At 43.5% G+C, this 22,973-nt stretch overlaps 1 protein-coding gene across 6 annotated transcripts in view; it reads right to left on the minus strand.

The window, feature by feature from the left end:
- FARP1 (FERM, ARH/RhoGEF and pleckstrin domain protein 1) overlaps positions 1 to 22,973 on the minus strand; it is a 459,262-nt gene that overhangs the window by 201,130 nt on the left and 235,159 nt on the right. For all 6 annotated transcript variants that reach the window (XM_069205182.1, XM_069205178.1, XM_069205181.1 and 3 more), the window contains exon 5: positions 21,205 to 21,283. In XM_069205182.1, the coding sequence (XP_069061283.1) occupies positions 21,205 to 21,283 (79 nt within the window). The remainder of the gene's footprint in view (positions 1 to 21,204; positions 21,284 to 22,973) is intronic.

Genomic DNA, 22,973 nt, shown 5'->3' on the forward strand with positions numbered 1-22,973 from the left:
GCCGTGTAAATCTGTGCTGTCGGAGCCTTTTAAGTGTTGATTGTCATCCATGAGTGTGATCGCTTTCTGAACTTGTCTTTGTCCATGCTCCACGAGAGCAGCTTGACTTGTTTGTTTAGTAATTGCTTGAAGAGTTTGGGCGGTAGAGACTTTTGCCATAGATCTTCTGCCTGCAAACGCTTTACTGCTGAAGCAATACTCTCTGGCCATGGATTTGAGACTTTCACTAAGTTTGTGCCTATTTCTTCCCAAATCAGTGCCTTTAGTGTATTCGGCTGCGCCTGTCTTAGCACGGAGACATATTTAAGCATATTTTTACCTAAATTCGTGTTCACACAAGTTGGCATGTTATTCACTCCAGACTCCAACAAGATTACCACTGACAATCGGAAGGTTGGGATTTTTTGGGCGAATTTGATTTTGTTTTGATGCAGCCGGTGTTTCGTAAGCTTTGATACTCAGCAGTCATTTGTATTTTTTGCACAGACGCTATGTGATAAGAATACTTTGCTCCGCTAATGTTAATGGACGGCGGAAGGAGCTTTTAAAAGGTTAACACTCTACTACTCACATCCGCTCATGAAGCAGTCCCAGAAGCTTGGTTCAAGGGCTTGCTGCTATGCTTGGCAGTGGTATGTTTTTAAATTTGCTAAAAAAATAATTGGCTCAATATGTTACAAACGTAAGCGCTTACATGTGGACCATCTACAATGTTTTCATCTTCCTCCACTGCAATGGAAGACCCAAGGATGCTTGGCTGCCCCGGCTTTTATTCTTTGCCATATGTATAGTTGCAGTTTATCTGCCGTTCCTTAGAAAGCACACTAGACTGATGCCTAAAACGTTATGCTTAAACTTCTGAAATCTCAAAGCGATTTTTGTCAAAGCTATAGAGCAGATTACTCTGAATTGATTTAAGATTGTCTCAGCTCAATTTCATATCTGTTGACCCCGACTACTTTGTGTATGTAATTTCTGTTTCTCCTTATTAATCCTTTTTTGGCAGTGATAGCACTCGAGTTGACAGCACCACAGAATTGCACATCACACTACCATATTCAACACCACGCCACATAATCCCACTCCAAAACATTCCACTCCATGACACGCCACATAATTACACTTCATGACAAACAATTCTGCTCCACATAGTTCCACTACACACAATACCACATAATTACTATCCATATAATTCCAGTGCACACCATACCACAAAAATCTTGTACACAGCTCCACTCAACCCCACAAAAAACCCATGCCACGCAACTCCATAACAAACAATTCCACTCCAACCTACATACTTCCACCGCACACCACTTACATCTACTCCACTCTATAACACAGAGCTAAAAGACATTAACACTGGCCACGCCAACAGCTGTGGGACTGCCGAGACCTACTGGGCTTTGCCAATACTGGTTAATTATTGCTTTAAGTAACAGTTTGTATTAGTTATCATAAAGGTTAATGTATTCATTATTTTCCTCAAGGAAATCCCAGAAAGATTACTGCGCACGATTCCCCATTATGAGAAGTGCCAAATTACTACACTTCTGCCTTAGGTTGGAGTGGTATTACCAATATAAACACATCAGAGCACGCAGGTCTGAACAACGAAAATATGTGTCTTTTCGGTCGGGTGAAACAGATTCTGCAAGTCTTCTCTAATTCCATCCTAAGAACTTGTAATATGGCAGTAACATCGCATTGGAGGTGGTGATGCCATATACGATAACAGAATCACACGAGGGCGGTTCAATCGCACCGTAGTTCCACGTGCCAAGAAATGAGGCCTTGTGAGTCCTCCTCAGAGGACATTCTGAGGCAATCAAGTCACAGACTCGCCTCCACTGCAGCTGATTAGGCCAGGGACCGTTCATAAAACACAGAGCAGGCGTTTGCTCTTTCATTCAGAAAAGATTTTCTCAAGGGAAAGCTGAAAAGTGTTTTGTTGCCAGACAACGGGGATGAACACAGCAAGGTTTCGGGCTGACGCTGCAGAAACAGCAGCCAATCGCCTTGGAGGTCGGCACAACCAACCGACGAATTTACAGTGAATGAGTCGCGCTCCCCTGACTCTCACTAGTCAAATACCGCTGCTCCCTAGAAAGCTTTTTATTACACGCAGGGGAGCATGGGTGTACCAGGGAGGGGTGTGGTACTAAACCAGACAACTGATAATTACAGCCCCAGGCAAGCAACTACAATAACAACACCTTATCATACAGGGCTTCATACTGCGCTTCTGCTACTTCTAAGCGCTGATGATCGAATTACCCAATTTGTGGTACTTAGCTTTCCAACTTGCTGAAGGGTGGGTGACTGAGTCAACCTTTTCTAGAGAAAAACCTGCGACCTTAAGATTACCCTGTTTCCCAGACACAACACTCAACCCAAGCAGTCAACTTTCCAGGAGAGACAGAACTTTAAAAGTTGATACCTCATATCATTCCGTATAGGAAAGTGGGGCCTGAGACGTTGAGTGATGGCTTGTGAACTTTGAAATGGCTGGGGGACAAACTGCTCAACCCCAAACTGCAGTGTATCGAGTCAGTGCAGAGACTGAGGTCGACTTCCTCAAGAAATCTTTAGAGGGCGTGTTCTACACCTGAGAAACCTTTGGGGGAAAATACTGTATTTTACAGCACAATTGTTAAATACACTGCTTAAAAGACATCCAATTTTACTGAAAGTGGGCACTCCTGAAACATTTGCCAAACATGCCGAAATGTCCCTCGTGGTGTTTAGGTGTGTCCTTACCAACAAAACTACCCTAGATAGTGGACTTAAAAGATATAGGTTTCATAGAAACATGCAAACATTCCGGATCTGCAAGTAGACACAGCCTATCATATTTTTTATTAAAGTATACAGCATTTTTCGTCACTTGGAAGGTTCCAAATGGGAAAATGAAAGAAAATAAAACTTCTATGTGTAGTCTCGGTGATACACAGACCCTCAGTTATGTACAATGACTAAGAATCTGTTCGAAAGGGGGGGGAATGAATAAAAGTTGCACTCATCTCACAAGCTCAGGTCACAGAGCACAGAGCTGTCCCTTACTTTAGACAGAGCTCATAGCCTTGGACCGCCTACACCTCATATCACACGTTTATACAGCAGACATATCCCTCAAGTAACAGCAGTCTACCAGATTCATGCCTACAACAGCAGTACTAATGATTCTGGCCATCACTAGTGTGACAGCAGACATGCCTGGAGTAAGCTCTCTTCCAATGCACAATTAATCACTTTTATGCACTCAGGAATGAGCTCACTGCAGAATCCCCTACCCAAATGTTCAAGGGAAACAATCACTCTGAAACTAGGCTTCTTTGGGAGGATGTGGAACACAAGAAAGACAAGCATTTGCAATGCAAAGAGTCTCGCATTTGCTTGAGTTAGAGCTACTGGCATTGTAAATTCATAACTGGACTTTTCTTGCCACATAAATTGGTCAACCCTGCCACATATTTTGGTATTTCCTGCCTTATAATTCAAGTGGCCCTGCAGATAACGGAAGCACTTTCATTTATGTTCTTCCTCTATCTGCAGCCAGAAATAAAAATGTTGCCATTTAGCATCCTAGTTTAAATCTGCCATGCTAATTCCAATATAATACCCCTTTCACCACCCCGCCATCAGAGTTACTGGCTGGCTAACACAATTCCCTAAACAAGACAGCCATTGAGGAGTAACGAGAAAAATAAACTAGAAGAGTCACCCAAACCTAGCAAGAGTGTTCAAACAGTCATAGTGTAATAAGGATTTTATGTTGGCCCGAATCATGGTCCTAATTGCAATTAGGAGAGATTTATGAAATGTATACAATTATCATATAAACCCAATAAAAACCTTTAATAAAAATACAAGTTTGGCATTGGACTGTAATGCTCAGAACAAGCCCTAGAGGACACCACAATGAAAATAGAATTTGTAAGAAACATGGTCATGCTACCATATAGTTAGCCCCTAGAGGGCATAACCACATGGAATGAAAATGACTAAAAGTATTGCAGCGTAACCATATATTTAGCCCCTGTAGGGCATAGTGCATTACATATTTTCAGGGCTAGCAGGCCTACCACAAAGATATTACAAACAAGACCCTTAAAACACAAACTTCTCAAAGCTGTAAAATAAAAGTTCCAGCCATGAGAGAGGTTAAAAAGACACTGAATGGAGGGAGGTATTATTTTGGGGTCCCTACAAACCTACTGTGGGGATCGAGAGATGATGTCGCTAGAAAGTGCGGGTTGAGGTAAACGTTTTGAAGGTGATCCCAATTGTCCTAGGACCACCAAAGGTTGAGTTATGGGTAAAAATGTTTTGAAAAAGAATGCTTGCAAAGCATTATGGGGTGACTTTTCCAGAGTGTAGTGAGTATTGTAGTATCAGCTCTCCTGCTATGCTGGGAGTGACGCGTTGTGGGTTTCTGTGTTTTTTAGTAAAGCATTTATCAATTATAAGTGTTTTGGGGAAAGCTATGGAGCGTGAAGGGGAGAGCCAATAGAAATGACTCAGATTAGTTAACAGTGTGAAAAATGTGATCAGCGCTCCAATACCACGAATGGAGTTTGGGCTGTTGGCGCTGTGAAGACCAAGGCTGCCATGGAACACGAAGGGGAATGACCAAAAAAAAAAATAGTTCACCCATGCTGAAGTATATCAGCAATCGTACAATCATCCATGTAACAGGGTCATTCTGCAGGGTGGTAACGAAACCGCCCCAAGGCGGGACAAATGTAAAGCAATTACCAATAACATTAAGGGATTTTTGAAAGACAAGCCCACTAACGAGTGAAAGTAATGGGTATGGTTAAAAGCCCACAATACTTACAACAGATCAAAGCACTTGCGCACTCGACCTAAAAAAAACAGATTGAGACTGTGGAAAGCACAAGTTAAAGAAACAGCAGACTTGGAGTGTGCCTCGACTTGAGGATGGAGACAGTGAATCCACAGCAGAGCCATTAGCTTTTTAATGCAACAAGATACAAAAGCAAGAGAAACACGGGATCAGCTGTCAGAGTATGTGAAGCAGTGATGGGGCAATATAAATAGCCAGAGAGCTGGAATGGCACTTGTGCAGATCTTATAGTTAAAACAATTTGGAAGGGATCTTTGGAACAGGTGACTCACAGACAAGTGGAGAGCAAGAGACAGCAAAGAAAACACCACAAATATCCAATACTGACACAGGTGCTGCACCAGGAAGAGCTGTTTTGCACAGCTGCCTGAACACAATTTATATATCTTTTTTTTCAGGTCTGGTGTCAACCAAGAAATAAATAAAAATATATACAAATACACACATTTACACACACAGATATATATATATATATATAAAAATCACAAAAAAACAAAAGGTTGCAGGACGTTATAGTTAAGATCAGAAATTAAATACACAAAACAATGGACATTCAGGACCTCGTTACAACCTCGGTGGTCTTCACAGAAGACCGCCGAAGCTGCGGGCGCCAGTATACCTCCAGTGCTGGCGGTACTTCTGGCTCCCTATTTGGACTTTTCCGCTGGGCCAGCGGACGTAACTGTGTTACTGTCCGCTGTCCCAACGGAAAAGTCACATCAACATTGCTGCTGGCTTGTAATAGAGCCGGCGGCAATGCTGATGTGCAGTGGGTGCAGTAGCGCCCGTCACGCATTTCCCTGCCCGAAATTCAGGCAGTGAAATGCGCGATGGGGCTATGCCTGGGGGCCCCTGCACTGCCCATGCCAAGTGCATGGACAGTGCAGGGGCCCCCAGGGGCACCCCAAGTCCCCCTTACAGCCAGCTTTTCCATGGCAGTGTTTACCGCCGTGGCCAGGCTGGCGGTTGAGGACTCATAATCCCCAGGGCAGTGGTGTTTGCACCGCTGCCCTGGGGATTATGGTATAGTGGAGGGGCCGGCAGTATGGCCGAGGCTATTGCGCCACGGTCATAATAGCTGGCGGAACACCGCCAGCCTGTTGGCAGTATTACTGCCAGCTTACCGCTGCCCGTCAGGGCCGTAATGAGGCCCTCAGTTTTTATAGTTAGAGTTTTTTCAAGTAACTCGCACCCTCACCATGCAGTGCTACTTTCAATACATATTACATCACTCATGACATCTTCTATGACATCATGGATAGTATCACTAACAATTCCAATTAAATTATTGATGAGAAAACTGTGCATGGCGGGGGTGCGAGTTATAGTTACCATTAGGGTTATCATAATTTTTTCCTTTTGTGTCTCTCCTTCACGCTCATGGCGGGCATTTCACTTTGAATCAGCTTGCTTATGTCAACTGTTTTATTTTTCATTTTCAATTTATGTGGCAAAAAAAGTCCAGTTAGGAATTTACAACACTAATATCTCCAACTCAAGCAAACACGAGATCCAATGCATTGCAAATGCTTGTCTTATTTTTTAAACTTTTTTTCTGGGACTCGTCTGAAGTAGAGCCCCAAGATGGCGGCCAACACTTCCTGGTTGAAGTGTTGGCAGCCAATGAGAGCTCTGCAGATCTCTGCACAAGCTTGTTATTATTCACTAATCCTTTGTGCCTCTAGATATCTATATTTCTTTTTCTTGTAATAGCTCAAAAACTACTGCACAGATTTCACCAAACAACAACAAGGCTTCTTTCTGGACCAAAAGCTACCTTTGTATTTGTGTTCAAAATCCCTATGGGAATTACAATGGGAAATGCACTTTTTTTTCTTCCAAAAACCGTCTGTCTGTGTATCGTTCTTCAGCATATATAGGCACACTGTTATTACCACACATTTCTAAGCGTTTTTTCTGTCAACAATTCAATGCTGCTCATGCTCAATTCCTTTGTCAACGATGTATACTGTGTGTGTTTTGTGCACACTTTATCATACTATGCCCCATTTTTAAGCTTTGACAGTATTTTCTTTTTGGTATCCATACTGTGTTGTGCCTCTACATCCCAATTATTATAAACCTCTATTGCAAATTAATCCTCACTTTTGACTTACTACGTATATCGTGTGGGCTAAGTAATAGTACTTTATTCATTCATTTTTACAGTAATACGTGTTGTATGAGCGGTTTATCATTGTATGCACAATGTCACATTATGTAATGTTATTGAGCTTAACTTACTGCTATACGTCATGTATCGTGCCTGTACGTTAAAATATATATAGTACCTTTGTTATCCACTAAGGTCTCAGTGCCTTTAAATATCCCCATGCAAGGGAGAAAGACTGAGAAAAGAAAAAAAAAGAAGGAAAAGAAAAAAAAATATTAAATTGAATTAAAATTAGTAAAGGGTTCTCTAACTGCACTTGTGAAATCTACATTAATATATTTGCTATGTACCCTGAATGCTACTAAAACCTTTTGACTGTGACCCGAACGAGTGCAAGCATATAGACGTGGTAGGCGCTTTCTGCTTTTAGGTGCTATTTATGGTTGATTCTTGAATTTTTGTCATGTTGGTCTTGTTTTTTTATTTTTTTAAATTAAATTAGGCTCCATTTTTCTAAGCTGGTTTGGTATCTTTTTGTATGTTTTTTTCACAGTTTTACTGTTTGAAGTGCTGCACAAATACTTTACACCAGTGGGGGCTTGAGGTATTTGAAACTGGGGGGGCGTAAGAGCAATGAATTAATTTCAGTGAGCAAGCCTGATGTTTAACAAGGAGGGCCCAGGGAGGACTTTCCACCCAAGAAAATGTTTTCTTTTCAAAATTGGTGTATTTTGGTGCATTTTTCAGCACGATTTCTGTGATAAATGGACCAAAAATACAGTTCTTATAGGCATTTATAAAGGAAACTCATAACATATTTCATAGGTTTGCCGAATAAGTCTGCACTTCAAAGGGGTCTAGAGCATTTGGAAAGACTGCTTGGGCTGTCCCCTTTACATCCTGTACAAATGTGTGAAGAAGGTACATAGTCGTCAAAATATTGACATGGCTAAAGAAAAAGAATACCGTGCTCTCAGGTGAGTAGGTGCGTTGTGTGGTGAAGTGAAGGAGATATGAGTAAGTGCCTTCAGGAAAAAGTCAAAAGAGGGTGCTGAAGGGAAAAAGATAAGGGTTACATTTTGTAGAGATGATACGTGGAGCGAAAAAGGGCATACATATCTAACATAGAACACAGAGGGAACATATCTAGAGTGGTTGGAAAACAGTGCTGTGAACTACGCCTTCCACACATCTCAGTAACGTTTAATTCACAGTTTCACAATTTCAGAGTTTGAACATTTTCAATAACAATTGTTTACTACAAAATTGTTTTTATTCATTTATCTTAAGCAGCTAACAACTTCTGACAAACAAATAGCCCTTGCTGGTTTCTGACATATGCCCATTGTCTGGATGGAATAACAGAAAGCTCAGAGAGGCACCAAAATACTAGTCGGTGGCACACTATGGGACCCAGGGAAATGTAGTTTTTGTGTTTAAGACACATGCTTTATTGCATCGGCAGTGCCACTTTTAGACTTTCCCCACACTATTTTCATCCTACTGAAAGGCCTTGTTGGACTTGATGTATTTCCAAACTTTCCCTCTATTTCAAGCTCTATGCCTGGGAAGTGAATGCATATTATTCCTTCATGAACAGTCATGGATGATGACAGAGTGCAGGGGGGTTGGTAAGGGAAAACATGTTCACTCCAGCGCAGACACTTAAAATACAAAGCTGAGCATGCTTGCAGCTGACACCCTGTGATAAGCTTGCCTTGTATAAGTTCATCCTACAGATGACAACAGTGCACCATCATCGGAAGTCCTCAGGCATAATCAGGTCTGGACTGATAAAAACTGTTTGCCACTCCTCACTGGTGCACTTTGCACAGCCTGTTCAGCCTCAAACTCTGCCTTGCTAAGTTAGAACACTTCACAATTTCCTCCAAACGCATTCTTTGCACTCACACTATCAATAAAGCAAGAGACACACTCAAAGGAATAACAAGACTAATTTACAAAAATACTTCATAGTTTAACCCGTTTAGTGCGGGCTTCGGCCACAGGCCCACACCCACACTACCTCCCTGGTGCGGGTCACAACCAGTAGCCGACACCTTGGAGGGAGTTAAAAAAAAAATCCTCGGGAGCGAGGATTTATTATTTTTTTTAAACGCCTGGAAGATCTTCTGTGTCTCCCCCCTGGCCCCACCCACCCAACCACCCCTTTGTGACATCAGCGCGTCTCACTGTTTTGTTTTCCCCATCGGAGCAGAAAGCAGCTGCAAGGCCACTTCCTGCTCCAATGGGAAAAACGGCCCCAAACTGCCTTCCCGACGCTCAGGAAGGCCTCGTTTGAAAGGGTAGGCGCAGCTGCGATCGAGGGCCAGGAAAACCCACTAGACACCAGGGATTTCACTTTGGGGGGCGGTCAGCCCCCTCAGCAAACAGGCCACATTTTTTTAAATTCAAGGTAGGAGTCACCTGGGGGTTGGGGGGTGGCGCGATCACACCATATCGCCCCCCCGAGGAAAACCAGACCCACAATGCAATGCACATACTTTAACTGACGCATTCCAACTGTAGCTTTTAGGCAGCAATAAAAAAGTAAAGTAAGTCTTGTGATTATGTTTCTGCTGTTTCTGCTACAAAAGGATCAGACTTTTGTCTAGTGGCAGTTTTGGTGCCATAAAGAAGCGCAGAAGGTTTATATGCCTACTGCAAAGAGCAAATCTGTATTTTATGTAAATAGCTGAGTACATTATTAAAGTCAGCCTTCACCTGCGCTATAATACAAACGAAATGTATGTGCGGGGGCGGCTTTGGAGAGATGAAGAGCACTTTTGCTAGGTGGTAGTGAGGGAATCCGAGGAGGAGGACATGGGAGAGGGAGCACCAATAATGATTGTTGGACTGGGCGCTAGAGGTGCTAAAGAATGACGATTGATATGTGACAAGGTGTTTTTTGAGTGTCTTGAAAGAACGCGCTGATTGAGGGAAGAAGCACAGGTAAGGTGACCTCTACTGTTGCGCATATCACACCCACACCAGCAATTTTGTGACTGTCTACTTAGGCTAGTGTTTTAGAGCAACGGTTTAGCCAGTAGCAGAGATAGCATCTCGTTGGATGACTGCTGCTCACACCCTCACTCGGGTTATAGAGGACAGCTCTGACATAGGATCAGATACTGAGACAGCATCTGAGGGATAGGACAATGGTGCAGACTCTGGGAGTGATTTTTCAGTCGTAGGAGTCCCATTCGATAACTCCTCTTCCAGGAACTATGTGGGAGGTGATGAGGATAATCCTGCTGTCCCTTCGCAAGTACAGTCTGTGCAACGGGACAATAGCCGGTTAGCCCAACCCAAAGAGCAGGTGAATGCGGCGGCAAGCACAGAGAGAGAGTGCTCTCTTGGGACCTCCCCAATTTAGTTCAGCCACAAATTCCACCGCCCAAATCGTATTGTTGAGACATCAAAATTATATATCACAAAACAAACTAGTTTTTTAAGGCAGGCACCTGTGTTTTTGGTCCTGGGCTCAGCGGCCATATAGGGAAACATACTAAACCCAAACATTTCTGGAAACTAGACATCTGGGGGAGTCCACAGAGGTGTGACTTGTGTGGATTCCCCTAAGTTTTCTTACCCAGCATACCCTGCAAAGTTGAAATGTTGAATACAAACTATTTTTTTTCATTTCTGTCACACAAACTACAGTAATATGCTGGGATCCACAAAATTCCTACCACCCAGTGATTCCTCATCTGTCCTGATAAAAAACACTACACCACTTGAGTGCCTGTACCTAGTGCCTGTGTCAGGGATAGATCACCCCAGAGTCCACAGTTGCGCCCTCTTGTAAGGACCAACATTGACCGTTGTGTGATCTATTCCTGTCGCGGGCACTAGGCCTACCCACACAAGTGAGGTACCACTTTTATCGGGAGACTTGGGGGAATGCTGGGTGGAAGGAAATTTGTGGCTCCTCTCAGATTCCAGAACTTTCTATCACCGAAATGTGAGGAAAAGGTGTTTTTTTTTGCCAAATACTGAGCTTTGCAAAGGTTTCTGGGTAACAGAACCCGGTGAGAGCCCCACAAGTCACCCAATCTTGGATTCCCCAGGTGTCTAGTTTTAAAAAATGCACAGTTTTGGTAGGTTTCCATAGGGCCTGGCTGAGCTACAGGCCAAAATCCACAGCTAGGCACTTTGCAAAAAACAGCTCTGTTTTCTTTGGGAGAATGTGATGTGTCCACGTTGTGTTGTGGAGCATTTCCTGTTGCGGCACAAGGTCTACCCACACAAGTGAGGTACCATTTTTATCGGGAGACTTGGGGGAACGCTGGGTGGAAGGAAATCTGTGGCTACTCTCAGATTCCAGAACTTTCTGTCACCGAAATGTGAGGAAAAAGTATTTTTTGGGCCAAATTTTGAGGTTTGCAAAGGATTCTGGGTAACAGCCCCACAAGTCACCCCATCTTGGATTCTCCTAGGTGCCTATTTTTCAAAAATGCACAGGTTTGGTATGTTTCCCTAGGTGCCGGCTGAGCTAGAGCCTAAAATCTACAGCTAGGCACTTTGCAAAAAACACGTCAGATTTCAATGTGCTGTGTCCATGTTGTGTTTCCTGTCGCGAGCATTAGGCCTACCCAAGCAAGTGAGGTACCGTTTTTATCGGGAGACTTGGGGGAACACAGAATAGCAAAACAAGTGTTATTGCCCTTTGTCTTTCGCTAATTGTTTCCTTCCAAATGTAAGACAGTGTGTAAAGACGTCTATTTGGAAATGCCCTGTAATTCACATGCTAGTATGGGCACTCCGGAATTCAGAGATGTACAAATAACCACTGCTTCGCGACACCTTATCTTATGGCCATTTTGGAAATACAAACGTTTTCTTGATACCTATTTTTTACTCTTTATATTTCAGTAAATTAATTGCTGTATACCCAGTATAGAATGAAAACCCATTGTAAGGTGCAGCTCATTTATTGGCTTGGGTGCCTGGGGATCTTGATGAACCTACAAGCCCTATATATTCCCGCAACCATAAGAGTCCAGCAGACGTAATGGTATATTGCTTTCAAAAATCTGATATTGCAGGAAAAAGTCACAGAGTAAAACGTGGAGAAAAATTGCTTTTTTTTCAGCTCAATTTCAGTATTTTTTAATTTCAGCTGTTATTTTCTGTAGGAAAACCTTGTAAGATCTACAAAAATTACCCCTTGCTGAATTCAGAATTTTGTCTACTTTTCAGAAATGTTTAGCTTTCTGGGTTTCAGCATTGGTTTCACACCCATTCCTGTCACTAACTGGAAGGAGGCTGAAAGCACAAAAAAATAGTAAAAATGGGGTATGTCCCAGTAAAATGCCAAAACTGTCTTGAAAAATGTCGTTTTCTGATTCAAGTCTGCCTGTTCCTGAAAGCTGGGAAGATTGTGATTTTAGCACCGCAAACCCTTTGTTGATGCCATTTTCAGGGAAAAACCACAAGCCTTCTTTGGCAGCCCTTTTTCCCCATTTTAAAAAAAACAAAAAATATTTTCACTGTATTTTGGCTAATTTCTTGGTCTCCTCCAGGGGAACCCACAAACTCTAGGTACCTTTAGAATCCCTAGAATGTTGGAAAAAAAGGACGCAAACTTGGTATGGATAGCTTATGTGGACAAAACGTTATGTAGGCCTAAGCATGAACTACCCCAAATCGCCAAACAAGGGCTCAGCACTGGAGGGGGAAAGGCCCAGCAGCTAAGAGGTTAATGACATTTTTAATACCAAGATCAAAATTGGGTAAGTACTTTTTATGTTATGAATTAAAGGTTAGACAATGTCTCAGTTCTGTGCGTAATTACGCACCATAGAAATCAATGGAGAAATATTTTTAAAATGTATATAAAACCAGGCAATGTGTTTACAAATGTCGAGGTCGTCAGTGGGCCCTGTAGACCAGCTGGAGAAGTTTGGGCGGTTCCCAGTTTCCGCAGGAGCAGCTGCAGAAAGTCGTTGGAGCTGGTGCAAGGCCACTGCGGGGGACCACTTGGAAAAGCATTGCACAGGTGGACTTCAAGGTGGGTCCTGTGGGTCCTCTTAGGAGTGTTGAGGTTGCAAGGGGTGGGGTACCCTTAGAACACATAGCTGGATCTTTGGTGCATGGCACAGAGCGGCCGGGTGGCAGAGCGAAACGGTCACCCAGTAGCTGTGTACAAAGGTGCCCTTGGAAGCAGGAGGTAGGTCGCTTTGAGGGTTGTTTGCAGGTCAGCAGGGGTACTCTGGTTGGTGGTCCTGGTGTTTTCTGAAGTCCTGTGACTGTGGCTTGCTTCTGGGCCTTTTTCAGACCAGGGTGTTCTGTCCTTCTCGGTGTCCGACGTGGAGTGACCAGTACCTGGGGCTATTGCACGGTACGGCCACGGGAGGTTGAAGCGCCACCAAACATAGCACACTGGTAGGTTTCGTCCTCACAATCAGTCAGGAATTTGGTCTGGCGGTGGCATCCGGTTCCTTGGTCAGCAGCCGGTCAGTGAACAGGACTTCACTGGTCTTTTAGTCTTTGTTGCAGGAGAGTGAGGTCTTCACTTTGAAGGAAGATCTTCAGCGATTTTTAGAAGAGTGGAGGTCCTCTGGGAGTTTGTATTGTCTGTCCAATGTCCGAACAACCCCTCAGCAGCGATTGTCGAGTCCTGGATACAGCAGGCAGAGATTGGCGCCTTCTTGGTGCAGCAGGACTTCAGTTCTCGAGCCTTGGGGCTTCTGTTTTGCTTTTCTTCTTTTGACCTTGGAGTCTGATTCTCTGGTCTAGGCGTGTCCAATGAATCCTGTATTTAGTGAGTGCTAGAAATGGGGTCTCTAGTTGGCAGTCTGTCCAAGTAGGGACCCGCACTCTAGTCAGGATAAAGGAGATACCCACTCAGATAACCCCTGCTCACCCCTGGGTAGCTTGGCATGAGCAGTCAGGCTTATCTCAGAAGCAATGTGTAAAGCATTTGCACATAACACACAGTAATATGTGAAAACACTACAAAAGGACACCACACCAGTTTTAGAAAAATAGCCAATATTTATCTATATAAAACAAGACCAAATACGAGAAAAATCCAACATACAGTAAGAAAAATATGAATTCTGCAAGATTTACTCAAAACTGCAGTCCCTTGAAGTCAGTAGCTCCACCTGGGGCTATCACGGCGTCGTGATCAACAAAACCAACAGTTCAGGCAGGCCGCGGCGTTGCGGGCCAGCTACGGTGTCTGGAAGACCTGCAAACAGTACCTTGGATTTGCAGGGCGTCGTGATCCTCGCGGTGAGCTCCGGAGAGTGGCGTCACTGACGTTGTGGTGTCGGTTCCGGAGTCGGTGCAGGAATCGTCGGGCCCTTGAGGTCACACGTGTTGCAGATCGAACTCCAGGCTGATGAAGTCAGATGCGCCGGCGTGGATGGCGTCGGGGCTGCGGTGTGAAGTGGGACGATGCGACGTGCGGTGCCCACAGGTCGGTGACGGCGTCCAGCGGCGTCAGTGTGACCAGGGCTGAGGTGTGAAGCGGGGGCGGTGCGTTGTGCGAAGTCCACGGGTCACGGTGCAGGCAGCGGCATTGTTGTTGATGAAGCGCTGTCGTCAGTAGGCCCAAGCCAGCAGTGCGGGACGGGACGGTACTTCGTGACCCTCACGAGCGGCGTCCACAGGCAACCCTCTTCAATATCTACATGAGCCCCCTTGCCGACATCGCTCGCAAACACAACATCAACATCATCTTCTACGCCGACGACACCCAGCTGATACTCTCCCTAACCAAAGACCCAACCACTGCCAAAATCAACCTACAGGAAGGAATGAAATACGTCGCGGAATGGATGAAGCTCAGCCGCCTAAAGCTGAACTCAGACAAAACGGAGGTCCTCATCCTCAGACAATCCCCCTCTGCCTGGGACGCACCAACCCCCTCAGACCACGCACGCAACCTCAGATTCATCCTGGACCCCCTCCTCACTATGACCAAGCAAGTCAACGCCGTCTCGTGATCATGCTTCAAAACCCTTCGCATGCTCCGTAAAATCTTCCGATGGATCCCCGCCGAACCAGAAAGACAGTGACCCATGCCCTCGTCAGAAGCCGTCTAGACTACGGAAACACCCTATACGCAGGGACCACCGCAAAACTACAGAAACGTCTCTAACGCATACAGAACGCCTCCGCACGCCTCATCCTTGACATCCCGCGCCACAGCCACATATCTGCCCACCTAAAACACCTACACTGGCTTCCCGTCAACAAGAGAATCACCTTCAGGCTGCTCACCCACGCACATAAAGCTCTCCACAACAGGGGCCACGAATACCTCAACAGCCGCCTCTCGTTCTACACACCCACCAGTCAGCTTCGCTCAGCCAGCCTCGCCCTCGCCACCGTCCCACGCATCCGCAGAACCACCGCAGGAGGAAAATCCTTCACCTACCCTACCTGGCAGCCAAAACATGGAACTCCCTCCCCACTCACCTAAGAACTACCCAGGACCATCTCGCCTTCAGGAAACGCCTCAAAACATGGCTTTTCGAGCAGCAGTAACACCCCCCCCCCCCTCAGCGCCTTGAGACCCTCTCGGTGAGTAGCGCGCTCTAAAAATGCATTGATTGATTGATTAACCTAACCAAAACGCACCCCCCTCCCCTCCCCTACCCTCCCCACTCCCTTCCCCTTAAACTTGCCGATCGTTAATCCCGTCATCCTTAGCCATCAATTACCTTAACAGCCATTTTCTGCAGTCCATCTCTCGAACCTGCAAGTCTCCGACACCTACTGCCCAATTTGTTATCTCTTTTTCCCTGCTGCAGTCCACCCCCTTTCAAATCTGAAATTGTCTTGGCATATGTCCTGTCCATCCGTTATCGTTATCATGTGAACAGTCTCTGTCTCTGCCCGCACCTGTTCCAAGCGACGACTTACATGCCATAATAATACCGTCCACCCATGTCACAATAAATTGACCCTTATGCCGCACCTCCCCAACAGCCCACCCCTCTTAACCTGTGACCCCATGGGAGGGAGGGTGGGGGAAAAAACCAGCAGCGCACCAGCCACCATGTCACCACTTAAAATCGTGACCACACAAAATGGCTCCCCCTTTTTAAACTCCTTTTTCCCGCCTACCAGAAAAGCGCCCAAACGGCGTCCGTGGGCTATACCACCCTCCACAGTCTTCCTGGGGGGAGGGGGGGAGACCTCCCGTCCTCAGCTCCCCCCCAGGACCCATTTCTGTTTGGAGCATGCAGCAAGTGACACGGCGTCACAGTGCCATGACTGATGCCAGGTCTCTCAGGACCTGCAAGGCCTCTTGCAAAGGCTGAAACCCCTCCCTTTCCCAACTCGTCACCCCGTGACGAGAAGTACGGGGCTGAAACTGTACACGCCCGGGCTGCTGTCAAAATATGACGCTGCTCACGTCATTACTGGGAGGTCCCCGGGGACCCTGCAGTATTGAAGGCCGAGGTCTTTCTTCACCTCTTGCTGTCAGGACTTACTTGGATTGACAGCAGAAAGAAGGTTGCACCAAAAGTAGCTAGTTGAGTCCTGGGGTCTGGAGAATATTATTTAGCTGCACTGTTGTAAAATGTGGATGGATGGCATAGCAGCCTTTGGCTAGGTTTGTGCTATAGACCTATCACACATACAAATACAATGCTTGTGTGTGATGGAGATTTAGAAGGGAGAGGGTCAGTGTCCTTTTAGGCAGCACTCATGGGACACATCCATTCCATTCAAGCCCTCCCTAAGCTGGCAGAAGTGGCATATCACTGCTGGAGTTATTGCTTGAGGGGACTGGGGCTGCTTTGGCCTATCCTCACAGAATTCCTTTTTGGTGCCTATCCAAATCTGCATAAGTGACATAATATGCTAACAAGAAGATGTGGACAGAGGCCGGGGTTTCGTGAGTCAGTGATTTGTTCGGGTTTACTGAGAACCCTAATAATTGAATGTTGTCTTAGCACATCCCTGTAGGCCAATTTCTCATATATGGACTTTTGACCTGCTCTGCACAGCTGATATGATGGTGCAGGCCACAGAAAGGTATAATTATAAAAACTCATCACCTTGGGGATTAGCAGGAAGGCAGTCACAATGTTACATAGGATCATGGAGAGAAATAGCAGGGCCTCACTGGGAAGTGTGAGGGAAGCAGAATTTTAAAATGATGGCAGCGACAAGTGGGAAATAATGCCAGGCCACTCATCAAGGGATATCCATGAATCAAGGTGAGAAAGTTCCAGTATTTACACCGTACTTATTCAAACCATTCCCACCTTTGCAGAAGTCACTGTTTGTTGTTAGGGATGGAAGACAAACAAAGCAGAGTGCTTCTGCATGTTGTGAGGGAGTCCTATCATCCAGTGCTCCTGGAAACGAGTCATTGACCAAATCAGGGTCGAAAAACCAGACTCAGTGCTCTTCTGATGAATTCAATCTACTTGATCTTTATTAGCTGCCCTAGGAAAATTAAGTTAACGTGTAAATCCACAGACCTGGCTCCCTTACTGGCGAAAGGTACCATTGCCAAGGCCTAGATTCGTATTTGCCCTCAGGGTGATTTATTGAAGGAGGCATGCTTATCTGGGCTGCTTGCTTAATGAATGTCTCTCAGACACTTTGGCCACTGGCAAAGTCTATTTTGGCTAAATTTGCAAGACAAGCAGACAAAAGACCACATGAGTAAGTCGTTTCTGAGCCATATTTAGGATTAGGAACTAAGGCACTATCCCCAACAAGGTTTGGACTGAATTTTCCTCCCCATCCCAACAAGAAGTAAGAGCATGGAGTGAAAGGATAGTGACAGGTCCTGTTGATAATGTGGAGAATGGTAGCGCTGTCCTTATGATAGGGTGGGCTCTCGGAGTGGCACACAACCAGATACTGAGACCACAAATGGGGCCTGTGTGGTGTAATATGTAATGGGAGTTGGAAAAGGAGCGGGAGATTCAATGTAGAAAATGGCAGTATAACCTCAATGATACATGGCCAGCACCAAGCAAAAGTGATTTGCTCATTGACACGCTTAATTTTAAACCTCACTGCATTACGGTGCGTCCTATTTTTGCTTATGAAGACCAAATTAAGATATTTACAATCAAATAAACATATTATTGAGACAAAGGCGGATTCCTCACAGGTATCTAAAATTTCAAATTTGCTTGATAAAAGCAATGGCCACGAATACGTTGAAAATGGCTGCGGACCACACAGATGGGTGTATGAACCAATGCATGAGAGAAACAAACATGCTGCACCAATCACTTTAACATAACACATATTTGTTCTATTTCCTAAAGTTACAAAGACGAAAGACCACAAAAAAGATGTTAAAACTTTCTCAAAGCCTTAGTTCTTTTCAAGCAATTATTATCTGCAGCTCAATGGAAAAGGGGGAAAATACTATTCAAGTATGATTCATACTGGAAATGAGGCAGTGGCTAGCATGAAGGCATTACATTAAACTGAAGAGAGGGACTGCAAAGGATGCATAAATCTCAGTGGACATATGTGTATAGCTTTAGAAGACACTGGTTAACAGGGTTAGCACAAAGCATCATTACAAATCCCTGGGCCACACCTGGAGCCATTATAATAAAAGAACTAACAGAATGTGTTTGAAGTCAGTTAGCTAAAAAAAAAAAAAAAAATTGTTGTCAACCTCATCTTAAAGCATTTATTAAGTCTTGGTTCCACAATACCATTAAGACTACTGACTGCATTTAGTTTAAAAATCACCCTGTCATATTTGCAGGCAAAATGGTAAGCGTATAGTGTGGTCAGTCCTTCAAGATTTAGTATCCGCACTGAAATGAATCTGTGCCTCATCATCTTCACTGTTAAAGGAACTAGTAAAGGAGTTTAACAAGTAGTACGTAATAAACGTTGCGCTTGCGGGGCTGCTTGTAAGGTTCTTCAATTTTAAATGATATACAGAGTGATCTGTTTTTAATGAAGTGTGGGCACTGCTATTTAAGTAGCTATTTACAGCAGGTTACAGGAATAAGAAAGATCCACGTGTTTCACTACCACGTGCCTCAACTAGTTTATTTCACTGCACCGTATTTCTTTAGGCTTTCTCAAAGACATTCCTTACCAAATATGTAGAGTGTGTTCACTGTGTTTAATTGAATTTAAACACATATTCTTCAGTAGCCCAGAATGCCCACCTTCCGTGGAGACAGAAGGCGGTTTTTGTTATGCAGGCAAGCACCCAGTCTGTCCTAACCTGTGTGTCATTATCCTTCATTTGGTATGCCATATCTGGTAACATTTCAGTGGAGACCCAGAGAGCAGGCGTTAAGCAGGGAGAATGGGCGGCCACGATATAAATGAATCTTCTCAGACAGTAAACTGCAGCATTTCTTTGTTCACCGGGATAAACAAGAGTTTGTACTCCCTATGTGACATGAAAACTGCTGTAAGCTTCCTTTTTGGAAAAGATCTGTGTAAGCTAGATGCCCGAGTAAAGGGCAACCTGTTTTCCAAATGCCTGAGTAAAGGGCAACCTGCTTTCCAAACTATGTGCCTTGAGATGAATCAGTGGCCATGCACTTTGTAAAGAATCTGAACTGTGCTTAGACTTATGGCCAAAATTAAACCCCACTTAAGCCCTATGAGCCACTATCACATGCATGCAGCTGTGGTTGAGAGGAAGCCACCAATCGACCACATTAACCTATCACCAACAAAGTTAAATCGCCGCCAATTGAATGTTAGTACATTTCTTGGACTTGTAAGGATAAACATCAGTTTCAATATATCATTAACAACATTGGAAGGAATGACACTTATTTCAGGATCATTCTACAGAGCTTTCACATCAGACTGACACAAATAGACATTGTGCTACAATTTCCACAATAGCAGATGCTCATGGCACTGAGTGTCATTATCATATGCGAGGATAGATGAGCTAAAGTTCCTGAGTGTGTACACCAGCAGTCTACATTTAGAGGCGCTGGGACAGCCCTAAAGCTGGGTATGAGAGAGTGGCACAGAGGATGGTGAAAGATGCGTATCCATTCATTGTCTCATTACACATGGCCAATAAAATAAAGCAGATTCTGGGGTTATCATCCAAACACCAGTCAGCAGTAAATTTACTAAGACATGGTAATAAACCATGTGAAATAAAACTAAACACTAAACCAAAACATAGTGACCTGTCACCATTAACAATTCAAATAAATGCCACCAAAGTCATCATTGTCATTGTTACTTTTGAAAACAGGTGTTTTTTTCCACATTGGGTGCACCACAAACATATAACTCAATAGCATGCCATAACAAAACCATGCCTTACAGAACGTGAGCCTACGAAATGAAGTGTTCTTGAGAAAGTAAAAACATCACAAGCTCCATTTGTTTGGGAAAACAGTGAACTCTCCTTTAGAGAAATGAAGAAGGCCTGTCAAGCTTAACCCTTGCACTATCTGGTGTAATCCATAAATCAGAATTAAATCATCTACACTGTGGTTTAATTAAGGGAGAAGTCCAGACTAAGACAGTTTACTCATGGACATAGATTGATACACATAGATGTAAAACAAGAAGACACTATTACTTTTAAAAGCTTTAAGTTCCAGAAATGCTCCTATCAGCTACAAGATTCACACCAAAAAGTGTTAATTGAGTTAAGTGTGATTTCAGGACACCTATTTCAGGATCTTAAAACTGCATGCATTAACTTTTCCATTACAAATTCATATTTTCTATTACAGGCTACATCAATAACACGTTCATCTCTTAATTCAGTGAAGTACTCCTATCAGAGCGCTCACACTTAAGAGAGCGCCTAAAAATATATCCAGTTGAAATGCCAGTTTAAACATTTCCCAGACACAATTTCCATCAAAGAGCAGTAATGAATTAGGTATCCCAAAAGACTATCACAAATGGTGGAAAACGACTTTTGGATATAAAACCTTAGTTTTGTTTATTTTTAATTAAGCCTTAATAGAAGGACAAAGATTTAATTAATACATAGTCAATACCCCATTCCACATTTTATCCATATCCAATATGAAAGTCAAGCACAAGCCATTTATTTGCTAAAGCATATTTATAACTTTCAGGTATTGGTGGATTGGTATTCATCAGTAACCTACCAATTTAGCACGAATGGACTATTAATATTTAGTTCACAGCCCTTCATCAATCATTACCCAGGGAAGATATGCATTCTAAAAGGAACATCACCAGCACTATAAAGAAATCATAACAAACGGCTGGTTGACTAACAAAAAAAGTGATCACTAACCTTGTTAATTCCTCTTGCAGCTGAGTATGGTCTGGTGGAAAGAATTTAACCACAAATCTTATTACAACATGCTTTGGTCCTAAAACAGGAAAGAAAAAAATGAAATGAGTTGTGTAGTAATCACAAGGAATTTCAGGGTTTTTAACTTGAAGCAAAATAAAGTTATACAGGATCATTAGCATGATTCTGTTTTCTATCACACTAATATCTATATATCTCTGAATATTTATATATATATATATATATATATATATATATATATATATATATAGTAATCCAGGAAAAGTAATCCAAGAAAAGAACTGCACCGCACTGTGAACTCCTGTAATTCCTTTATTGTGACCCAAAAATAACAACTGCATCGACCAAGCGGTTTGTTTTATATATATATATATATATATATATGGAAAATGTCACTTACCCAGTGTACATCTGTTCGTGGCATAAGACGCTGCAGATTCACATGCTGTGCATATCCCGCCATCTAGTGTTGGGCTCCATTGCGCATGGGCGTCGACTCCATCTTAGATTGTTTTCCCCGCAGAGGGTGAGGTAGGAGTTGTGTATATAGTAATAGTGCCCATGCAATGGAGTAAGTATGTATGTACATAATGTGATTAAAAGTGTTATATTTACAAGTTTACAAATGTACAAGTTTATTTTTATCAGCTTATAACGGCTACAGGCTCCCGGGGAGGTGGGAGGGCGCATGTGAATCTGCAGCGTCTCATGCCACGAACAGATGTACACTGGGTAAGTGACATTTTCCGTTCGATGGCATGTGCAGCTGCAGATACACATGCTGTGCATAGACTAGTAAGCAGTTATCTCCCCAAAAGCGGTGGTTTAGCCTGTAGGAGTTGAAGTTGTTTGAAATAATGTTCATAATACTGCCTGTCCTACTGTGGCTTGTTGTGTTGTTAACACATCTACACAGTAATGTTTAGTGAATGTATGAGGCGTAGACCATGTCGCTGCCTTACAGATTTCTGTCATTGGTATATTTCCTAGAAAGGCCATGGTGGCACCTTTCTTCCTAGTGGAGTGTGCCTTTGGTGTAATAGGCAGTTCTCTCTTTGCTTTAACATAACAGGGTTGAATACATTTAACTATCCATCTGGCAATGCCTTGTTTGGATATTGGATTCCCTGCAAGAGGTTTTTGGAAAGATACAAACAATTGTTTTGTTTTGCGAATTTGTTTGGTTCTATCAATGTAATACATTAGTGCTTTTTTATGTCTAATGTATGTAATGCTCTTTCAGCTACACAGTCTGGTTCTGGAAAGAACACTGGGAGTTCCACCGTTTGATTTAAGTGGAACGGTGATATAACTTTTGGCAAAAATTTGGGATTTGTGCGTAGAACCACTTTATGTTTGTGTATTTGTATAAAGGGTTCTTGTATGGTAAAGGCTTGTATTTCACTAACTCTTCTGAGATGTGATAGCTATTAGGAAGGCTACTTTCCAGGTTAAGTATTGTATCTCACAAGAGTGCATGGGTTCAAATGGTGGACCCATGAGTCGTGTTAATACAATATTGAGGTTCCACGAAGGAACTGGTGGTGTTCTTGGTGGAATGATCCTTTTTAGACCCTCCATAAATGCTTTTATGACTGGGATTCTAAATAGTGAAGTTGAATGTGTAATTTGAAGATAGGCAGAAATTGCTGTGAGATGTATTTTAATGGATGAAAAAGCTAACTTAGACTTTTGCTAAGTGTAGTAAGTAGCTTACAATGCTTTTCGCGGAAGCGTGTAATGGTTGA

Source organism: Pleurodeles waltl, chromosome 8, assembly GCF_031143425.1.
Source record: "Pleurodeles waltl isolate 20211129_DDA chromosome 8, aPleWal1.hap1.20221129, whole genome shotgun sequence".
In the NCBI taxonomy this organism is placed as follows: Eukaryota; Metazoa; Chordata; class Amphibia; order Caudata; family Salamandridae; genus Pleurodeles; species Pleurodeles waltl.